Source organism: Phalacrocorax aristotelis, chromosome 1 (genome assembly GCF_949628215.1).
Source record: "Phalacrocorax aristotelis chromosome 1, bGulAri2.1, whole genome shotgun sequence".
In the NCBI taxonomy this organism is placed as follows: domain Eukaryota; kingdom Metazoa; phylum Chordata; class Aves; order Suliformes; family Phalacrocoracidae; genus Phalacrocorax; species Phalacrocorax aristotelis.
Window position 1 is genome coordinate 835,503 of NC_134276.1, and position 17,272 is coordinate 852,774.

General features: G+C 67.5%; 2 protein-coding genes across 11 annotated transcripts in view; one reads left to right on the plus strand and one right to left on the minus strand.

Moving 5' to 3' along the window:
- Positions 1 to 3,444, minus strand: part of STIM1 (stromal interaction molecule 1) — a 100,794-nt gene extending 97,350 nt beyond the window's left edge. For 5 of the 8 annotated variants that reach the window (XM_075099661.1, XM_075099487.1, XM_075099572.1 and 2 more), the window contains exon 1: positions 3,204 to 3,443. In XM_075099661.1, coding sequence (XP_074955762.1) covers positions 3,204 to 3,312 — 109 coding nt within the window. In that variant the 5' untranslated portion in view covers positions 3,313 to 3,443. Of the gene's footprint in view, positions 1 to 3,203 lie in introns of all 8 variants that reach the window. The other 3 variants (XM_075099746.1, XM_075099912.1, XM_075099822.1) reach the window with 1 other exon arrangement.
- Positions 3,445 to 5,727: 2,283 nt separating this feature from the next.
- Positions 5,728 to 15,887, plus strand: RHOG (ras homolog family member G). Of its 3 annotated transcripts, none has more exons than XM_075100331.1 (2): positions 5,728 to 5,857; positions 14,517 to 15,887. In XM_075100331.1, the coding sequence occupies exon 2, from the start codon at positions 14,556 to 14,558 to the stop codon at positions 15,129 to 15,131; it is 576 nt and encodes a 191-aa protein (XP_074956432.1). In that variant the 5' UTR covers positions 5,728 to 5,857; positions 14,517 to 14,555; the 3' UTR covers positions 15,132 to 15,887. The 3 variants fall into 3 exon arrangements, with proteins under 3 accessions (XP_074956432.1, XP_074956342.1, XP_074956247.1); XM_075100241.1 differs by lacking the exon at positions 5,728 to 5,857 and adding an exon at positions 7,765 to 7,785; XM_075100146.1 differs by lacking the exon at positions 5,728 to 5,857 and adding an exon at positions 11,746 to 13,634.
- Positions 15,888 to 17,272: the final 1,385 nt, after the last annotated feature.

Consider the following 17,272-nt stretch of genomic DNA (forward strand, 5'->3'; position numbering starts at 1 on the left):
TGGCGGTGCACATAACACCTTCATAAAACATGGCTTAACCCCAGACGACACTGATAAAGCCTGTTGCCAACAGAGAAGTGAACAAAACCTGCATTAAATAGGTTAGGCCGACAGATCACAGCAAGTAACTTGGAAGATTAAAAAAACCTACCACCCGACGGCAACGTTCGCAGCGATGCCCACGAGGAGCCTCTCTTGCCCCTTTTAGGGGGGGGGTGTACGGAAGATCCCAGGGCTGGACGCTGCGGCTAGACAAATTCATGCTAAAAATAACCGCCAGCGGGTGAAAACAATAATGGCAGGGTGACTGTCAGCACATCCTGCGCAGTGGCCTCCTTCGCGACACCGTGTTTTCCTGAAACATGTGCTCTAGCACACAAACAGGCTGCTGGGAGAGTCAGGAGGTCGAGCACCTTTAGGGGTCTGCGCTACTCCGGGGGTCAGGCTGCGGGCCGTCTGTCCGTCCGGGCTGGGAAACACACACCACCTCCGCCTCGCTTTCTGTGCCCTGCGAAATGGCTCCTGCGCTTTTGAGCATAACTGAACCTGAACCCGATATAGGCAGGAAAGGACTAGAGACGAAGCACTCGGTAGCAACGCTTGCCTTTGAACAAGTCAAAGCCAGGAGAAAATCTGATTTTCCCTGGAGTTCAGTTACCAACTCTAACATTCCTCAGCAGGTAAAACTATCCATTTCAAACTCTCGCTTTAGAAAAAAAAACCTTAGGAATCAGAAAGATACACTAATTCTTGATAAAGCATGCCGATGCATCCCTTGAGTGTGCACAGGAATCTAAGCAACCGAGCCTAACAAGCAAACACTGCTAAAACTCGCGCTTCTGCCCTCTACAAACACTTCCCTGCATCTCCTGAAAAATCTCACTGTTCCAGGGAGAAATGACTGGTGCTGTCGGTCTTTTTTATCATTAAAATCATGCCATGTGAAAAGAAAAACACATGCAAAATAAACCCAAAAAACCCTTTAACTTTCAAAAATCCACCAAAAATGACCCCTTTCACTTCCAAAAATCCATCAAACACCCACCTCTGCTTCACAGTAAGAGCCTGTGCTGCTGCAGACCCGTGCGCAACCAACGCAACCCTCATTTTCTGCTTCCAGGGAATGCGCAAGGAAGAGTGTCATGTGCTATCTGAGGACATTCGCTGCACCGAACTGCGAGCAACCGCTCCAAGAGCTAAAAAGCAAACGGCCAAGCGATCTCAGCGGGTGCGTTAACTTGAAGCTGCGTTAGCAGAGTGCAGCGAGCACCAGCGAACCTCCCAGCTACCCCAGCAACGGACACGGTGCGGCGATGCTGCGAGTTACCCGTGTTCGGAGCAAAAAAAAACCCTTACTGACCGTGTTCACCTGCGCACTTTGGGTTTCAACCTGTAACCAGCTATTCCCTCGCAACGTGCCACGTGCCACGTGCTGCTCTGCGGGCTTTTAAACCCAGGAGTAACTAGGCCATACCAGTTGTAAAAGACCAAGAGTAATGCAGAGTACCTCTTTTGCAGGAAAAGCCCACCTGTAGGTGATTTTATTACAGAGACCAGGTCTCTGGGCTGCTCCCTGCCTGCCCTGCGCTGCTCTGCCTCTGCTCAGAGAGAAGAGCAAGTCAGCAGCTGAATCACCAGGGCTGCCACACTTCTGCAGGGCCTCCAAAAATAACTCATCTGGAAATTCCTTGGAGGCATAAACCTTGCTTCATCAGGACTGCAGAGATCCAGTTTCCCTAATGGAGCAGACTGGATGTGAACTGGCCTAAGGATTTAGGATCGCGTGAAAAGAATGTAGAAGGCAACTCCTTGCGGAACAGCTAAGCGTGCGGTTGGTATTAAGAAAAAAAAAAAAAGTCATATAAATCATCACGTCACCGAGATGAGACAACCCGCCTGCGGGAATCAGACGCCGAGTTCCCGATCGCTCGGCTGATACTGCGGCTCCAGGGACTTGCCCTGCTCCCACCGGCCAGCTCAGCGCACAACGCCGAACGCCTTCGTAGCGACGCCGCTGCCGCAACCCTCGTGTGTATTAGGGCCACGGCCCGCACCCGCCCCTTCCACCCGAAGCACAGACCCCCCGGGAGCTCCGCTCCCCGGGCCCTCTGCCGACACATCGGCCCGGACAGCCGGGCCGGGGAGCAGCCGGGCACCCACGCCGCGCCGAAGGCAGCGCCTCCCCGCCGCGATTGGGGTGCAAAGCTGCTCAACGCCTCTTTTTTTTTTTTTACCGCCCTGAACCGGCAGGTTTTCCCGCGTGGAAGCCTGCGCCGGGTGGCACCCTGCGGGGCGGATCTGGGCTGCGGGCGGCGGCACCCATGCGCCGCCAGCTCTGCTCGCTGCCCCGCAGAGACCGCACCGGCACGCACCTGGGCCGGCAGCGCTTCAGCCTCGGCGGCAGTTTTCCCAAAACTCGCTTCGCCGAGAAGCCTGAAACTTCCGAAACCGACGTATTTCTTGCCCCGCAGCGTCCCAGGACGCGCCGCGCTGGGGTTCGCCCTCCGCGCGCCAGAAGCCGCGGGGCCGAGGATTCCTGCTCCGCGGCCGACCATTAAAAGCACGTTTTATCGAGCGGGCTCCCAGCCCTGACCTCGGGGGCTGCCACAAGGACACCCAGCAGACACCAGTGCCCACCGTGGTTTCACCAGTTCCCAGCCCTCCGCCGAGCCCGGCTCTGGCAGCGCCGTGCCTCTAAAGCCTGGCTTTTCCCCGGGGGGGGGGGGGGGGGTGGGGGGGGGGGGTGGGTGTGAGAATCCACCCGAGTCCGGAGGGACTTGGGCTCCTCCTTTCTTTTTTGCTGGGTTTTTGGGGCGGAGGGGAGGGAAATAAGGGGGAAGCAGGACGGTTGTTCGTCGGGGCTTTGCTACGTCTCCCTTTCGGGGCTGAGCCCCGGAGCGGGGTGAGGGTGGCTGGAGGCGCGCCAGGGCTGCGGGACCCTGGGGATCCCTCGCCCCCAGCCCACCTGGCCTTAAAAAGGAAATAAATAAAATATTCGGCGCTGGCGTTTTCTGGACACACCGAGTCGCGATGCAAAGGAAAAAATAAAACCAAAAACCAAACCTCACGGCAAAACCCTCTCAGGAGCAAAGAGCTGGAGGCCGCCGCGCAAACAGACGGGGGTTATTTGGGGTCCTGGGACCCCTCGCCTGGGGCACCCGGGGTTTGGGGGGAGGGTGGGGGGGTGTCCCGGCCGGTCTCACCTGCGATGGCGGTCTCGTCCAGGTGGGAGCCGGGGGGCCGCTCCCCCCGGCCCTGCTGCAGGAGGAAGCCGCACAGGACCCACACGAGCAGCCCCGACCGTAAATCCATCCTCCGCTTCCCCCGCCGCTGTCAGCTCCTCCTCGGCATCGGCGCCGCCGCCGGGCCCAGCCGCTCCGCTCCGCCCTGCCCCGCGGCCCGCTCCGCTCCGCGCTGCCGGCTGCGGGACGGCGCGTTAACCCCCGCTGCTCCCGCCCGCTTCCCGCCGCACCGGGCACCCCCTCGGCCCCCCGCAGTGGTCTCTCCCGGGAGAGCCTCCTCCTCCTCCCCCCCCGCAGTGGTCTCTCCCGGGAGAGCCCTGCCCCCCCTTCCCCCCGCAGTGGTCCCTCCCGGGACAACCCTGCCCCCCCCCTTCTCCTCAGCGGTGCTCTCTACCGGGACACCCCCACTTCCCAGCCTCCCCCCGCTCCGCTCCTTCCCCCCCGCCCTCTCCGGTAGCTGTCTCTCCCTGGACACCCCCTCCTCCCCCGACGCGGCCTCTCCCGGGACACCCACCCCCCCCGCCGCCCGTAGCGGTGGTCTCTTCCAAGCACGCGCCCCGCTGCGCACCGGGCCCTGCACCGCCGCCGCACGCTCGGTGACAGGGGGCGGAGCCAACCGCCGCCGTGCGAGACCTTCCGCGGGGCGGGGACTCCACGCCCACAGGCCAGCCAGCGGCGGGGAGATGGCCACGCCCCTCCCGCTTCCCCCCCGGCCTCCGCCGGGCTCCCCGCGCCCGCCGCTGAGCCGCAGCGACCCCTGGCGGGCACAGCGGAGCAATGCCCAGGCTGGGCGCGGGCCGCCGGCGCGGCGCGGAAGCTAAGCAGGGGCGGCCGTGGATGGTGCCTGGATGGGTGACCAAACTGTGTACCGGTCTCCTCCAGCCCCGGGGAAGGCTTGTCAGAGCACCCCGGCTCATCGGAGCACCCCAGCTTCTTAGAGCACTCCGGCTTGGCAGAGCACCCCAGCTCATTAGGTAGCACATCCTGGCTTCTTAGAGCACCCTGGCTCATTAGAGCACCCCAGCCCACTGGAGCATCCTGGCTTATCGGAGCACCCTGGCTCGTCAGGACAGAGCCGTCTTGACACCTGATCGTGCGGTTGCTCACAGCCAGGCCCAGGCCACCATGATTTGACACCCCCAAGGGCTGCAATGCCCCGCCGGGGCCACGTGCTCCCAGCAGCATCATCACTCATCAGCTCTGGACCTGAGCCATGGGGGCCCGAGGCCACAAGCGCCCAGAGCCTGCAGCGGGGGTACAGGAAGGCCACAGGCTGAGGTTTCACGTGTCCTTTTCCCTCGGCACCGGGGCTGAAAACAAAGCTCCCTGCAGGGATCGGATCCGGCCCCAGAATAGCTCCACAAAATAGATTTTGGCCGGAAGCAAAATCCCATCCCGCTCTGGCCCTGGTGCTCCGAGGAGCATCACCCTTGCCCCTGGAGCCAGTGCCTGCCAGCCAGGCAGGACCCCACGCCGCCGCCCTGGGGATGCAGGATGGGGGGCACCAGGCGGCGGGTGCCAGGAAGGAAAAACAGGGGCTGCCCAGTGAGGTGAGCGGGCAGCACCCCGAGCCGCAGGCAGCTGCCAGACTCATTTCCAGGCAGACGGTCCCTGATTGGGTCCCAGCCCCAGCCCCCCATGCTGGCGTGGGGGAAGATGTTGGGTGTGGGCAGGGGGGTCCCGCACCTGCAGACCCCTCCGTGGCTCTGGCACGCCCCAGGATGAGGACAGGGACAGGCGTGCTCGCTCCCCGAAGAACAGCCTTGCCTCCATCTCCGGGCAGCCGCGTCTCCCCCACAAGACCCTCCTGCCCCAGGGACCCCCCTGGGCTGTGGGTGCTGCTGGGGGGACCTGGCCCTTACAGAGACCCTCACGGCACCCGCGTCTCCTCTGTCCCTGACCCAGCAGGACAAGGCTGTGCTCGGGGCGCTCTGCCCCTGCAGCAGCCCCGGGACCCTGCTGTTCCCCTTGGGGTGCAGCAGGGTGGCCCCGGATGCGCCCCCCTCCCCCGGGGCAGCTGGTTCCCACTTTCCCCTCACCTCATCCCCATCTGTCCCTACCCGGACCCCGAGGGCAGCCCTCGGGTGGGGGCTGCCATCTCCTCTGTCTGCCCCCCCACCCCCCGTGTCCCCAGGGAGCCCCGGCTGTGGGCGGTGGGATCCCCCTCCCCTCAGTTCAGCCCCTACCCCTGCGGTAAGGCTTCCCCAGAGCTCCCGCCCGCCCGGGCTGGCAGGGGGCTACCCCAGCCTGCCCCACCCCCACCCCCGCCCCCCGCGACCCCCGAGCCCCCCCCGTCCCGCTCCGGGCGGGGCGGCCCCGGGGCGATGCCGAGGGGCGCAGGGGGCCGCGCTCCCCCGGGATCCCCCGCACCCCGTCCCACGCTCCCGAGGGCAGCCCCCGGCCCCGGGCAGGGCCGAGGAAGGAAGCGGCGGGACGGGCGGGGCCGGGCGCGGCGGAGGGAAGTTTCTCCGTGGGACCGCCCGGGGCGGCAGGAGGAGGCGGCCGCAGACTTCCTCCTGCTCCTCCTCCCTCCTCCTCCTCGTCCTCCCTCGTCCTCCTCCTCCTCCTCCTCCTGCCGCTCCGGCCCCGCGCCCGCCGCCGCGCCATGCCCCGGGGTGAGTGCGGGGTCTCCGCCGGGCGGGGGCCGGGCCCCGCTGCCGGGATGGGGGCACCCGGCGGGGGGGGGGGGGTCCCGTTCCCGGCGGTCTCGCTGCCGCGGGATGCCGGGTCCCGCTGCCGGGGGGTGCCGGGTCCGGGTGGGGGCGGCGGGAGGAGCCGCCCGCGGGGCCAGGGCGGGGGCGCCGGCAGCGGGACCGGCCCGGGGCGGGGGGACACACATGCTGACGGGGGCTCGGGGCTAACGGGCTGCGGGGGGTGCCGCTCCAGCCGCCCGCCCGGGGAGCGGCCCCGGGAGAGGAGCTGCGGACGCCGGCGGGGCCGGCGGCTGCGGGACGGGGCGGGGGCAGAAGCGGCCCGGCACAGCCCGACCCCCACCCCCCACCCTGCGGGGTCGCGGCACCCCCCGGCTCAGCACCCACCAGCACTGCATCCCCCGGCTCTGTACCCGCTGCATCCCCTGGCTAAGCACCCACCAGCACTGCATCCCCCGGCTCTGTACCCACTGCATCCCCTGGCTAAGCACCCACCAGCACTGCATCCCCCGGCTCTGTACCCACTGCATCCCCCGGCTCGGCACCCACTGCATCCCCCGGCTAAGCACCCACCAGCACTGCATCCCCCGGCTCTGTACCCACCAGCACTGCACCCCCCGGCACCGCACCCACTAGAGCTGCAGCCCCGGCACCGCACCCACTGCACCCCCGCCATGCAGCGGTCACACTACCGGCACTGCACATGCAACACTGCTCACTGCATGAGCGGAAGGGCACTGCACACCGCGCCTGCCACTGCACGGGCTGCACTGCACGCCAGAGGGCACTGCGCTGCCCCCCGTGCCCGCTGCGCTGCCCACTGCCCTGCCCCTGTGCCCACTGCCCTGCCCGCTGCCCCTGCTGCACACCAGGTACCCCACTGCACCACGCAGCACACACACCGCAGGGTTCTGCACCGTGTGCTGCACCCACTGAAAGAAAGGTTCGGCGCCGCACTCTGCGGGGCACTGCGCGCATGCTGCACTGCATGTCATTGCAGACACGTGCCCGCTGCGCCCGCTGCAGCACCCATGCGTGGCACCACGCTGCATACACCTTGCAACATGCCCCTTGCAACACACGCTGCACGTCCCGTACACGCTGCAACGCTCGTTGCAATGCTGTGCGCACTGCAGCACACGCATCGCTTGCGCACGCCATCACGCGCTGCAACACAGGGTGCAACGCTGCAACACGCTGCAACAGAAGTGCTGCAGCACGTGTTCAGCAGACATGGCTCAGGCACCGCCGTGCCCATTGCATGCTGTGGTGCACGCTGCGGCGCTCGCGTCGCCGTGCGCTCACACACCACAGCGTGCTCGGAGCTGCGGGGGTGGCACGGTGCAGCAGGGGAGCAACACCAGCCCTGCTGTGTGACGGGGCTGTCCCTGGGGTGGGTGGCAGGCTGTGGCGGGCGCTTGTTGCTGGGCCACCCCCGGGGCCACCCCAGGCCCCCCCTGCCGGGCGGATGGTGAGTCTGTGCTGCAGCCCCGCAACTCTCCTTTTGTGAGCTTGGGGTCACCTCTGGAGAGGCTTCGGGGAGCCCTTCCCTCCCCTCCTGGTGCGGGGTGGTGGGGAGATGTGCTGGGGGGCAGCGGGGGGATGCGCCGTGTGTTGGTCAAACACCAGCTCCCGATTTGGCTTGTGCCACCTCTCTGTGCCGTCTCGCCGCCGGCTCACTGCAGAGCAGGGGCACACGTGGGTCCCCGGGTGCCTGGGGGAGACGTCGGCCCTGGGAGGGGCACGGTGTGGCCATGGTGCCGTGGGTGGGTGCATGGGCTGGGGTCCCGCTGGGCTCCCTCCTCTTCTCTTGGTGGAAGAAGCAGCTGCCGAAGGGCCGATGGTGGCTTGCGGGGGCACCATCCAGCCCCCGCTGCCGGGGCTGAGATGCGGTGGGTGTTGTGGCTCGGGTGGGCAGCAGGGCTGGCGCTGCGGGTGTGGGTGGCCGCAAGCATCTGCGGGTGCGGGGGGACTGCTGGTGATGCTGGGAGGCGCCCGAGGCCGGCACACCTCATGGCAGCAGTGGGGCCGGCCAGCAGGCGCAGGTGTGGTGCGTGCCCTGCGTGGGCTGGGGGCTGGGGTCGGGCGTCCTGCGCCCGGAGCTTTGCTTTGACCGTGGCCTTGAGAGGTGCCAATGGGCCTGGTGCTGGCATGGCCGCCTGTCAGCGTGAGCTGTGCCGGGCTGTTTTCTCACCCCGAGGCCATGGAGAGTGGCCTGGCTGGCCCCATCCATCCCTCCTTCCCTCCCCCTATCCATCCATCATCCCTCCACCCACCCACCCACCATCCCTCCGTCTGTCCCAGGATCCCCCCCGACGCTGGCAACCGTGTCTGACTGGGAGCAGCCCTGGCCGATGCCGGCCCCATCCCACCGCTGGCATGGGGAGGGGGTTCGCTGGCCAGGGCTGGCCCCGGCTCAGGGGCTGCTGCTGCAGCATCACCCCGCGGGGGTCTGGCGCCTGCTCCAGCCCTGACTTTGGCAGCGCCTCGAGCAGGAGGCCGAGGGTCGGGAGCAGCCACGGACGTGCCGAGGGGCAGAGCGGGACCTGGCGGCGGAGCTCACCAGCCCGGGAGGGAAATAAAATGAGGAAATTAGTCACAACAAGCCTGCAGCTGGAAAATGAGGAAAATCAAAATCCTCCAACTCAGCATGGAAGTTATTTTAGCTGTGACAGCAGGACCCAGGGGTACCGGTGACAGTGCACCTCGGGGCGTGTCCCACAGAGCCGGGACCCCATCTCGGCCACGCCGGCACCAGGTCCCTGCTGCGGCTGTGGCAGAAACCACCCCCGTCCCGCTCCCACTGGTGTCTGGTGCCGGGCCAGCGCGCTCGGCCCCACGGGGTCCCTGCACAGTATTTATAGATTCTATAAGTTTCCTCTTTCTGCTGCTGAGCCGGCGGCATTGCTGGGGGGGCCACGCTGTGCCGCTCTCCCCGGCAGAGCAGGAGCGACCTCGGCCATCGCGGCTGCCGATCCCCAGCCCCGCGTTGGTCTGCGCCAGCCCGTCTGTTGGGGATGGGGTGACTGGGGGGCACGGTGTGGGGCGCAGCGCGGGCCGCGGTGGGGGATGCTGGGGCTGCTGCGCACCGCGCGCCGTGCGTGGTTTGCGGAGCACGGCGTGGGGCGCAGGGTGCGCCGCGTGTGGTGCAGAGTACGTGGTGTGGGGTGCAGGGTGCGCAGAGCGCAGGCCGCGCGGCACGCTTGGCTTTGCTTTGGTCAGGTCGGGTCAGGTTTGGGTGCTGCAGGGGCGGCTGCTCCCTTGGCGGAAAAACCCAGTGGGGGGATGCCCTGGCTGTGAGAGACGGCGATAGGGTTTTGCTTCCCTTTTCTGCTGAAGAGATGAGTCGCTTTTCCCGTCCCGGGGGGTAGCGATGGGGCGGAGGGAGGTTATGGTGCATCATCCACAGCCCCGCTCGCCTGCCCGTGCCCTCTCCCCAGCACCCCAAATTCTTGCCGAGCACCCCAGTGGCACAGAGGGTGGCTGGGGTCCCGCTGCGGTGGGGGGTGCTGAACTGTGCAGAACCTCCACCCCGTGCTCTGACTCTTCCTCTTCCTCCTCCGGTTCCCCTCCTGTGGGGCCAGGGCGTAGGGCTGGGGAAGGGGTAGGCACCTCTGGTGCCCCATGCGGGCTGTGCCCCTTGGCCCCACAAGGCTGCCTGTGCCCCGGCACCTCTGGGAGTGGGCAGAAGGGGTTAAGGGTGCTGCTGGCCACAGACTTCCCGGGAGAACAGAGCTGCCCTTGTGTGGGCAGGGGTGCTGGCAGCGGGCAGGGCAGGCAGGCAGGCAGCACACTAGGGACAGGGCTGTGCTTGCCCCATGTCCCCTGGCGCCGCAGGCCAGTGGCTGGGGGCTGCAGGACCCTCTCTTCTCATGGTGTCAGGATGCTTCGGGGACCACAGGCTACCTCTGGCCCCAGCCTGGCACTGCAGGGATGCCGCTGTGCATCCCCCAGCCCCGTCCTGGCTGGGGGTCCTGGCCCCTGTCCAGCACGGCTCCCACCTCCCTTCCTGTCGTGGGGGGCAGGCGGGCCAGCGGGGCCGGAGCCCACGTGGCTGCAGGTCCCCGCAGCACCCCTCATCCTTCCCAGGCTGCCGAGGGAGGCTGGGGCTTTGGCAGGGGCTCTGGGGATGGGTCGGGAGCATGACCCGGGGGTCAGAGCCCCAGGGGCTGCAGCTGGAAGCGTTGGTGTGGCAGAGGGGAAGCTCCAAGGGGGGCTGGAGCCAAAGCCCTCCTGCCGCCCACAACTTGCCCCCTTCCCTGGCTCCCAGGGAGGGATTCGGGGTTTTGGCTGCTGGTGAGCAGTTCGCCCTGTGCATGCAGGTAGCACAGCCGTGCCTGTGGGTGCCCTCGCCGTGCCACTGGAGCCGGCAGTGCCCGTGGTGCCAGCGACGGCGAGAGCAAAAACAGGCCTGTGCGAGCACCCAGATCCCACCACAGCCCCTCCATGGGCAGCGTGTGCCCCCACGTTTGCTGCTTGCCAGTGGCAAGCCTCAGCCCACGCTGGGGTTTCACAGCCCCAGGGGCCCTGGGTCATGGGGAAGTGGCCCCCTGCCCGCCGCCTCCGCCTCCTCTCCTCCTTTTCCCCGTAGCAGTGATGCTCTCATGGGCACGAGCGTTTCCACTTGTGCCCCATCCCCTTCATTAGCAGACCCGCTGACTCAGGCCGGGTGTTTCCTGGGATAGATGCCTGCTGGGTGCCAGCTCACCCCGGGGTGTCACGGCCCCATGGCCAGTTTGGGGGTGTGGGGTTTGAACTCAGAGTGACCGACGCACACCATGTCCCACCGTGGGTCTGTGGCTAGTGCTCAGGGACCACCCTGCACCCCGATGGATAGGGAGCTGCAAGTGCAGTGGGGCATCACTTCATCCCTGTGTCCCGGGAGAGCCGCCCCTCGCACCCCGCTTCTGGCTGCAGCAGCTTCCCCGTGTCCCCCGCCGGGGCCGGCTCCTGCCCATCTGTTCTGCTGCCAACATTGTCCTTGGCTCCAGCGGCTCTTCCCACCCGTGTCCTTCCCTGGATATTTATAGACAGCGCCGGACTCTGGCTGCATCTCCCCCGGCTGCTCTGCCGATGGGGTGTCCCCAGGACCCCAGTACTCCCTGGGGTGCTGGGGTGCCCGGCAGCCTCTCAGGGCAACATGCTGCCCCCACGCCCCCCTAACCTGGGGTCTGGGGCTGCTGCAGGACCCCTCTCACTCCCACCTCAGCTGGGTGACCCTTGGCTGGCACCCGGGACCCGCTGCCCCAGCCCAGGGGGATCCCCCGGTGTCACGCCACCAGCCAGCCAGTCCTGACAGCCGAGGGACCCCAGCCTGGGGGGCACCGGGGACCCTCCGCCGAGCCCCGCCGTGTGCTGCAGGATGGCTGCCCAGCATGCACACAGCTGAAGGGACCTTGGGGTGCCCACAGGTGCTGGGGGCAGCAGAAGCCTGGGGGTGCTAGGGGGCTGCATGTCTTGTTGGGGGTTCACAGGGCATCCTCGGGCACTGCAGTGCCTTGATGTGGCTCCTGCTTTGGGGTGCTGCCCCTCGCCCCCCTGGCACCCCTTCCACTCCTGGCCCTCGCCACCTATTGCATCCTGCACCCCTGCGCCCCCTGGCACCCCCGGCCAGGTCCCCCCCCCAGCAATGTCCCTGCAGCGGGGACGCCACCTCTGCCGGTTGCAGCTCCAGCACCTCTGGGTTTGGGTGGTTTTAAACCCGCCGCATGCTCCCCACACCCAGCTGAGCCCGGTGCCACTCAGCGCACCTCCCGCCCTGCCCCGTGGGGTCCCCGGGGACACGGCTGCTCCCCAGGGCCCTGCGGGGGGGACTGTTTTGCAAAGAAAACGCAAGACTGGGATTTAGAAATAACCTTTTGGTTTTGGGTTGTTCTTTTTCTTTTTTCACAAAGTAAAGCCCAGTTTGGGTTTATTTCGGCCAGGGAGCGGCTGGCTCCGGCTCCCGGCGACCCAGCGCCCGCCGGCATTTGGCTTGGGAAGAGAGAGAATATAAATCTAAAATAGGAACCAAAATGGCTTTCCAAGAAAATTCTTATTTTTGCCATCTCTTCTTCAACCTGATCTCATCAGGAAAGGAAAAAAAAATCTGCTGCAGGACCGCCAGCTGTCCCAGAGGGGCTGAGGAAGAGCAGGGCAAGTGGGGTGGGTGCCCATGCCCCCCAAGCCTCGCAGATGATGGGGGGAAACAGGTTGAAACCAGGTCAGATAGGTGCAAACTGGGTCAGCAAGGTCTCAGCTAGCTCAGTCAGGCCGCAGACAGATTCCTGCCATGATGCAACGAGGGCGGCTGCGTCCTGCTCTGGGGGGCTGGCCTGGGGTCCCCCCCCCAGCCCCAGGAACCCTGGCCAAAGAGACAGTGTGGCTGCAGGACAGAGAGGGCATGGGGGCCACGGGGTGCCGCGTCCCGTGGCCCCACTGCTTCTGTGGGTCCTGCCAGTCCCGCCAGTCCCCGGCAGCTGGGGGCAAGCAGGGCGGCCAGGGCTGGGCACCGGCACCGGGGCGGTTTGGCCGGGCAGGGGCCGGGGGTGCTGGCTGCGGCCACCCGGCGCTGGGGGGGTGGCGGGCGAGGAGCCAGCGGCAGCACCCGATGAGAAACGAGGATGCGTTGGGCATCGCAGGCAGTTAGTGCTTGGCCTGAGCGGGGCAGCCCCCACGAGCCGGTGGGACCCCTTGGTGGGGGCCAAGACGCCGGGGTCTCCCCGGGGGTTCCCTCCCCAGCACTGTGGCTCCCTCGTGTCCCCGCGGCCCACGGACCCCTCGTGTCCATGCAGTGATGGGTGGGGCAGCGGGGCGGCAGTTACAGCCCCCGTCGAGGGTGACCATCCCATGGAGGGAGCTCGGTCTCCCATCACCCTCATCCAGTTCCTTCTCCCACCGCCCTGCTCCTGCTCCCACCGCCCTGCTCCTGTCCCCATCATCCTGCTCCTTCTCCCCCTGCTCCCATCGCCCTGATCCTGCTCCCACCCCTCTCCCGCCTCCCCAACCTCACGCCGCTTGCTCCAAGCCCCGCAGACCCCGTCGGGGGTCCCGCTGCCTGCTGCTGCCTGCACCGTCGCTGAGCCCCCCCACACCCTGGGGCACCCCAGCCGCTGCGGCTTGGCGTGAGGAAACCCTCTGGGCTGCATTTGCGGCCAAAGCGGGGAGAAAAAGCTGGAGGCTGAAGGCCTGGTGTTCGTTTGTGACCCGCCTGGCATCCCACGCCGTGCGAGCAGCCCCGGCGCTGCAGCGGCCGGCTTCCTGCTGCGGGCAGGCGCTGCCTGCCATGGCCCCGCTGCTCCCCGACGCTGTGGCCCCGTTCACAGGCTGGAGACCTGGGGATTGCCCCCCAACCCCCCGCCGTAGAAGCACTTTTGCAGTGGGGAAACTGAGGCACGGCACTGCGGGGCGGCTTCGGCAGCGTTCGGGCCGAGCCCCCGGCTCGTCCTGCCTGTACCTGGGGGTGCAGCGGTGCAGGCAGGCAGCCAGGCAGGGCGGGGGTCACGGCGCACCCGGCCCCGCCATGGGCAGGAAGCCGGGTGTCAGGGCGGGAAGAGGAAGAGCGACTTCCCCATCCGAGGGGGCAGGGTCCGGCCCAGCGGGGGCTCAGGGTGGGGGGCATGGCCCCTTCGCCCTTCCCAGGCACGCTGCCTTGGCCATGTAGCCCCGGGGGACTCTGGGGAAGAGCATTCCCCCCCAGCCCGGGGCTCTGAGCCGATGCGGCATCCCCGGCACCTCCGCTCCCTCCCCATCGCTGCGGCAGGTGAGCTGCGTGAGCCGCTGCCCCGGCCGAGGCAACCCTCCTGCTGCAATAAATCCTGCCAGGCAGCTGCTGCACCAGTGGCCGGAGCCCCCCATGGGTGGGCACCCTCCCACGCCGGCACCGTGCGGTGCCCCCGCGCCTCGGCTCGGCTCGGCAGCGCCTGGCTCCAGCCTGCAGCAGGAAGGGGAGCAGGATGCGGCCCTTAATGGCAATTGCAGAGGGAACCTGAGGAAGGCAAACAGGGAAAAGCGCGCCGGGCTCAGGGATAAACACAGCTGCTGGAGCGGACGTCAGCCCCGAGGGGCCACGCCAGCCGCTGCTCTCCGGCCCGGCTGCGGCACCAGCCCGGCCTCTGCCCCATCGGGGCCGGCACCAGCCCTGCTCTGTGTGTGCAGCACCAGGGCTGGGCATGTGGCAGCAGCCCACACGCTCCCACAGCCCAGATCTGCCCCTGGCTGCGTGCCCTGCTGCCCTCCATCCTGCACCGGGCTCGAGGCACGGCATGGCACACCATGGCATGGCACGGGAGGGCATGGCATGGCACGGCATGGCGTGGCACGGGGCGCTGCGGCAGCCTGGCTACCCTGGGAGCGCAGTCCTGGGGACGATGCTGTCCCCGTGCACGCCAGTCACGGTGGCACACATGTTTGCCCTGGATCAGGGATTGAAGTTCCCCGTTGGGGGGGGGGTCTCCGTGCTGCTGCGCACCGTGGGGGCTGTCAGGGGGGCACGCCTGGCCGGGAAGCTCACCCAGACTGCGGGATGGAGGGTGAACCGAGTGTGAGCTGCCCCTCTGCACCCTCCATGTGTCCGAGGAGGGGGGACCGCGGTGACCCCAGCCCTGGCACGTCCCCCTCCCCTGACCTTCTCCCCTCCCTGCAGGCTGCTGAAAGGGGACGCGAGGGACGCCAAGCCGCGGGGATGCAGAGCATCAAGTGCGTGGTGGTGGGCGACGGGGCAGTGGGGAAGACTTGCCTGCTCATTTGCTACACCACCAACGCCTTCCCCAAGGAGTACATCCCCACCGTCTTCGACAACTACAGCGCCCAGAACACGGTGGATGGAAGGACTATTAACTTAAACCTGTGGGACACGGCCGGCCAGGAGGAGTACGACCGCCTCCGGACGCTTTCCTACCCCCAGACCAACGTCTTCATCATCTGCTTCTCCATCGCCAGCCCGCCCTCCTATGAGAACGTCAAGCACAAGTGGTACCCGGAGGTGTGCCACCACTGCCCCAGCGTGCCCATCCTCCTCGTTGGCACCAAGAAGGATCTGAGAAACAACCCCGAGACCATGAAGCGGCTCAAGGAGCAGAACCAGGCGCCCATCACCACCCAGCAAGGCATCAGCCTCTCCAAGCAGATCCGCGCCGTCAAGTACCTGGAGTGCTCGGCGCTCAACCAGGAGGGCATCAAGGATGTCTTCACCGAGGCGGTGAGGGCCGTGCTCAACCCCGTCCCGGCCAAGCCCAAGAAGCCCTGTGTCCTCTTGTGATGGGGCTGCTGGTGACCAGCGAGAGACTATCCTGCCCCTGCCCCGGTGCCCCCCAGAGCCCCCCTGCCCACGCCAGTGCCTCCCAGAGCTTCGCTGCCCACCCGGGGACGGCGGGTCCGGGGCCGCCAGCCTGAAGCTGCCAGCTTTAATAATACAGACCTGATTTGCACTAACTGGCCGTCTGCCCCGGGGGCAGCCGGGCTCCCCTAGCCCCGTGGGACCCCCACCCCGGCCCTGGCTGTCAGCGTTTGCTTTTGGGCGAGCCTCTCTGGTCCCGGCGCAGAGCAACGCTTCCTGAGAAGGGGATACCCAGGGTGGCTGAACCCCCGTCTCCTGACCTGAGCACCCCACAGAGACCTGCCCCCCCCACCCTGAGCACTCCATGGGGACCTGCCACCCCCACCCCCTGCACCAGCACGGCTGCACAAGGCATGGGGGGAGGCCCTCAGCCCCCCTGTGCCAGCCCTGGCGCTCAGCCACCCCCGAGCATCCCCCTACCCCGGCGCTGGCACGGCCCCATCCTGCCATGGGGTCCCGGCAGCCACACTGGGGGTCTCCTGGGGGGGTTGCTTGGGGTGAGCCCAGCCTGGTGCAGCATCGCCGGCTCCCCGGGGCCGTGGTGAGAGTGGAGCCGGCTCTGCCAGAGGCGCGTGTTCCCGCGCCGGCCGGTGCCGGGGCTCTGCAGGGCAGTGGGACTTGCCTGTAACCAGCCACTCCCTGAGTTGCTTTTTCTTAAATAAAGAGACCTGCCCAGGCTGCCCGTCTCCTGTGCTCTCCCACGCGCCCCTGCCTTCCCTGAGCACGGGGACACCCCTGCAGCCACCTGGGGGTACACGGGTGCCCCCATCCTGAGCTGGGCCAGGACCCCTCGCCCTGCCAGGGCTGAGCCGGGAGCGCTGGTCGCAGCACCGCTGCCTGCTGGGGGTCTCGGCCAGGGGCAGGGGCCTGTGGTTGGGGTAAGCCCAGGGTGCCCCTGCCATGCCAGCCCCAAACCCCGGCCAACCCCATGACCACTCGGGGCCTGCGCTGAGCTCCCCTGCGGGGGGCTTGTGGACACTGCAAGGGATAGGAATGGGGACATTGCTGGGGTGGGCACAGGGGGCTGCAGGAGTGAGGTCCGCTCCCTGGGAGCCCCCCCCCCCCGGCCATCCCAGCTCCGGCTCTGCCCTGTCCTGCTCCACTCCAGAGCTGCAGGCAGAGGCCAGAGCCCCGTGTCCCTGCGCCCGGGGTGTCCTGGGGGGACACCGCAGCCGAGCGCTGAGGCTGACGATGGCGGCAGCGAGGGACCGGCAGCACTCCTGGATGCTCGGCCGCGCTCGCCAGCCCCCGTGGGCCGCCGGCACGTGCTGGCCGGTGGCCGGATCCGGCGAGGCCTGGCAGGGCCCCCGCTGCCGCGCAGCACACGGGCCCCTTGTCTGGCCCCGGAGCCTTCCTGCAGGAAGGGCAGACCCGGCGCCTGCCACAAGCCGCCTTTGTTCCCTGCTGCCATTTCCCGGCCAGAGCCGGGGGCCGCTGGGGGCTGGCGTGGGCAACGGTGCCGCGAGGCAGGGTGGCTCCGGCCACGTCCCGTCCCCGTCCCTCTCCCAGGGCCATGCCTTGGTACAGCATCCCAGGGACTGGTGCAAAGCGTGGGCACCCCCCCCGGACCCCACAACGCTGGGATGTGGCCCTGGCTCATCCCTGGGGGGGCTGCACGCCAGTGGGCTTGCAGGTCCCTCTGCACCGAACCCTGCTCCTTCCGTGGGGGATCCCCACGGGCACATCCTGCTCCCACTGCACGGTCCCGTGAGGGTTGTATCCCGCTCCCACTGCAGCAGCAGGATCTGGCCTTCATCCCCACTATCGGGGGCTGTGCTGCTGGGAGGGTCCCTACTTTGGGGCCAGGGCTGTAGGAGGGGTTACCGGCACCCGAGGGGCTGTGGCACCCCACAAGCTCCCGTGGGCAGGGCTGACGGCACAGCCGTGGGAGCCACGGCGTGGGGCTGCACAGGGTGGAGCTGGGACGTGCTCTTGGGAGGACCCTCGGGATGCCCCGGGGTGCCACAGCAGGGACGTTCCCATGCCTGGGGCAGGAGCTGGCTGGAGGTCTCCTGCCCAGGCACCAACGCAGAGCCCCATCCCCAGGACTGGCAGGGTGCTGC

Bases quoted from the DNA above. Each gene is read 5' to 3' on its own strand.
- RHOG (XM_075100331.1), top strand. From the start codon at position 14,556: ATGCAGAGCATCAAGTGCGTGGTGGTGGGCGACGGGGCAGTGGGGAAG.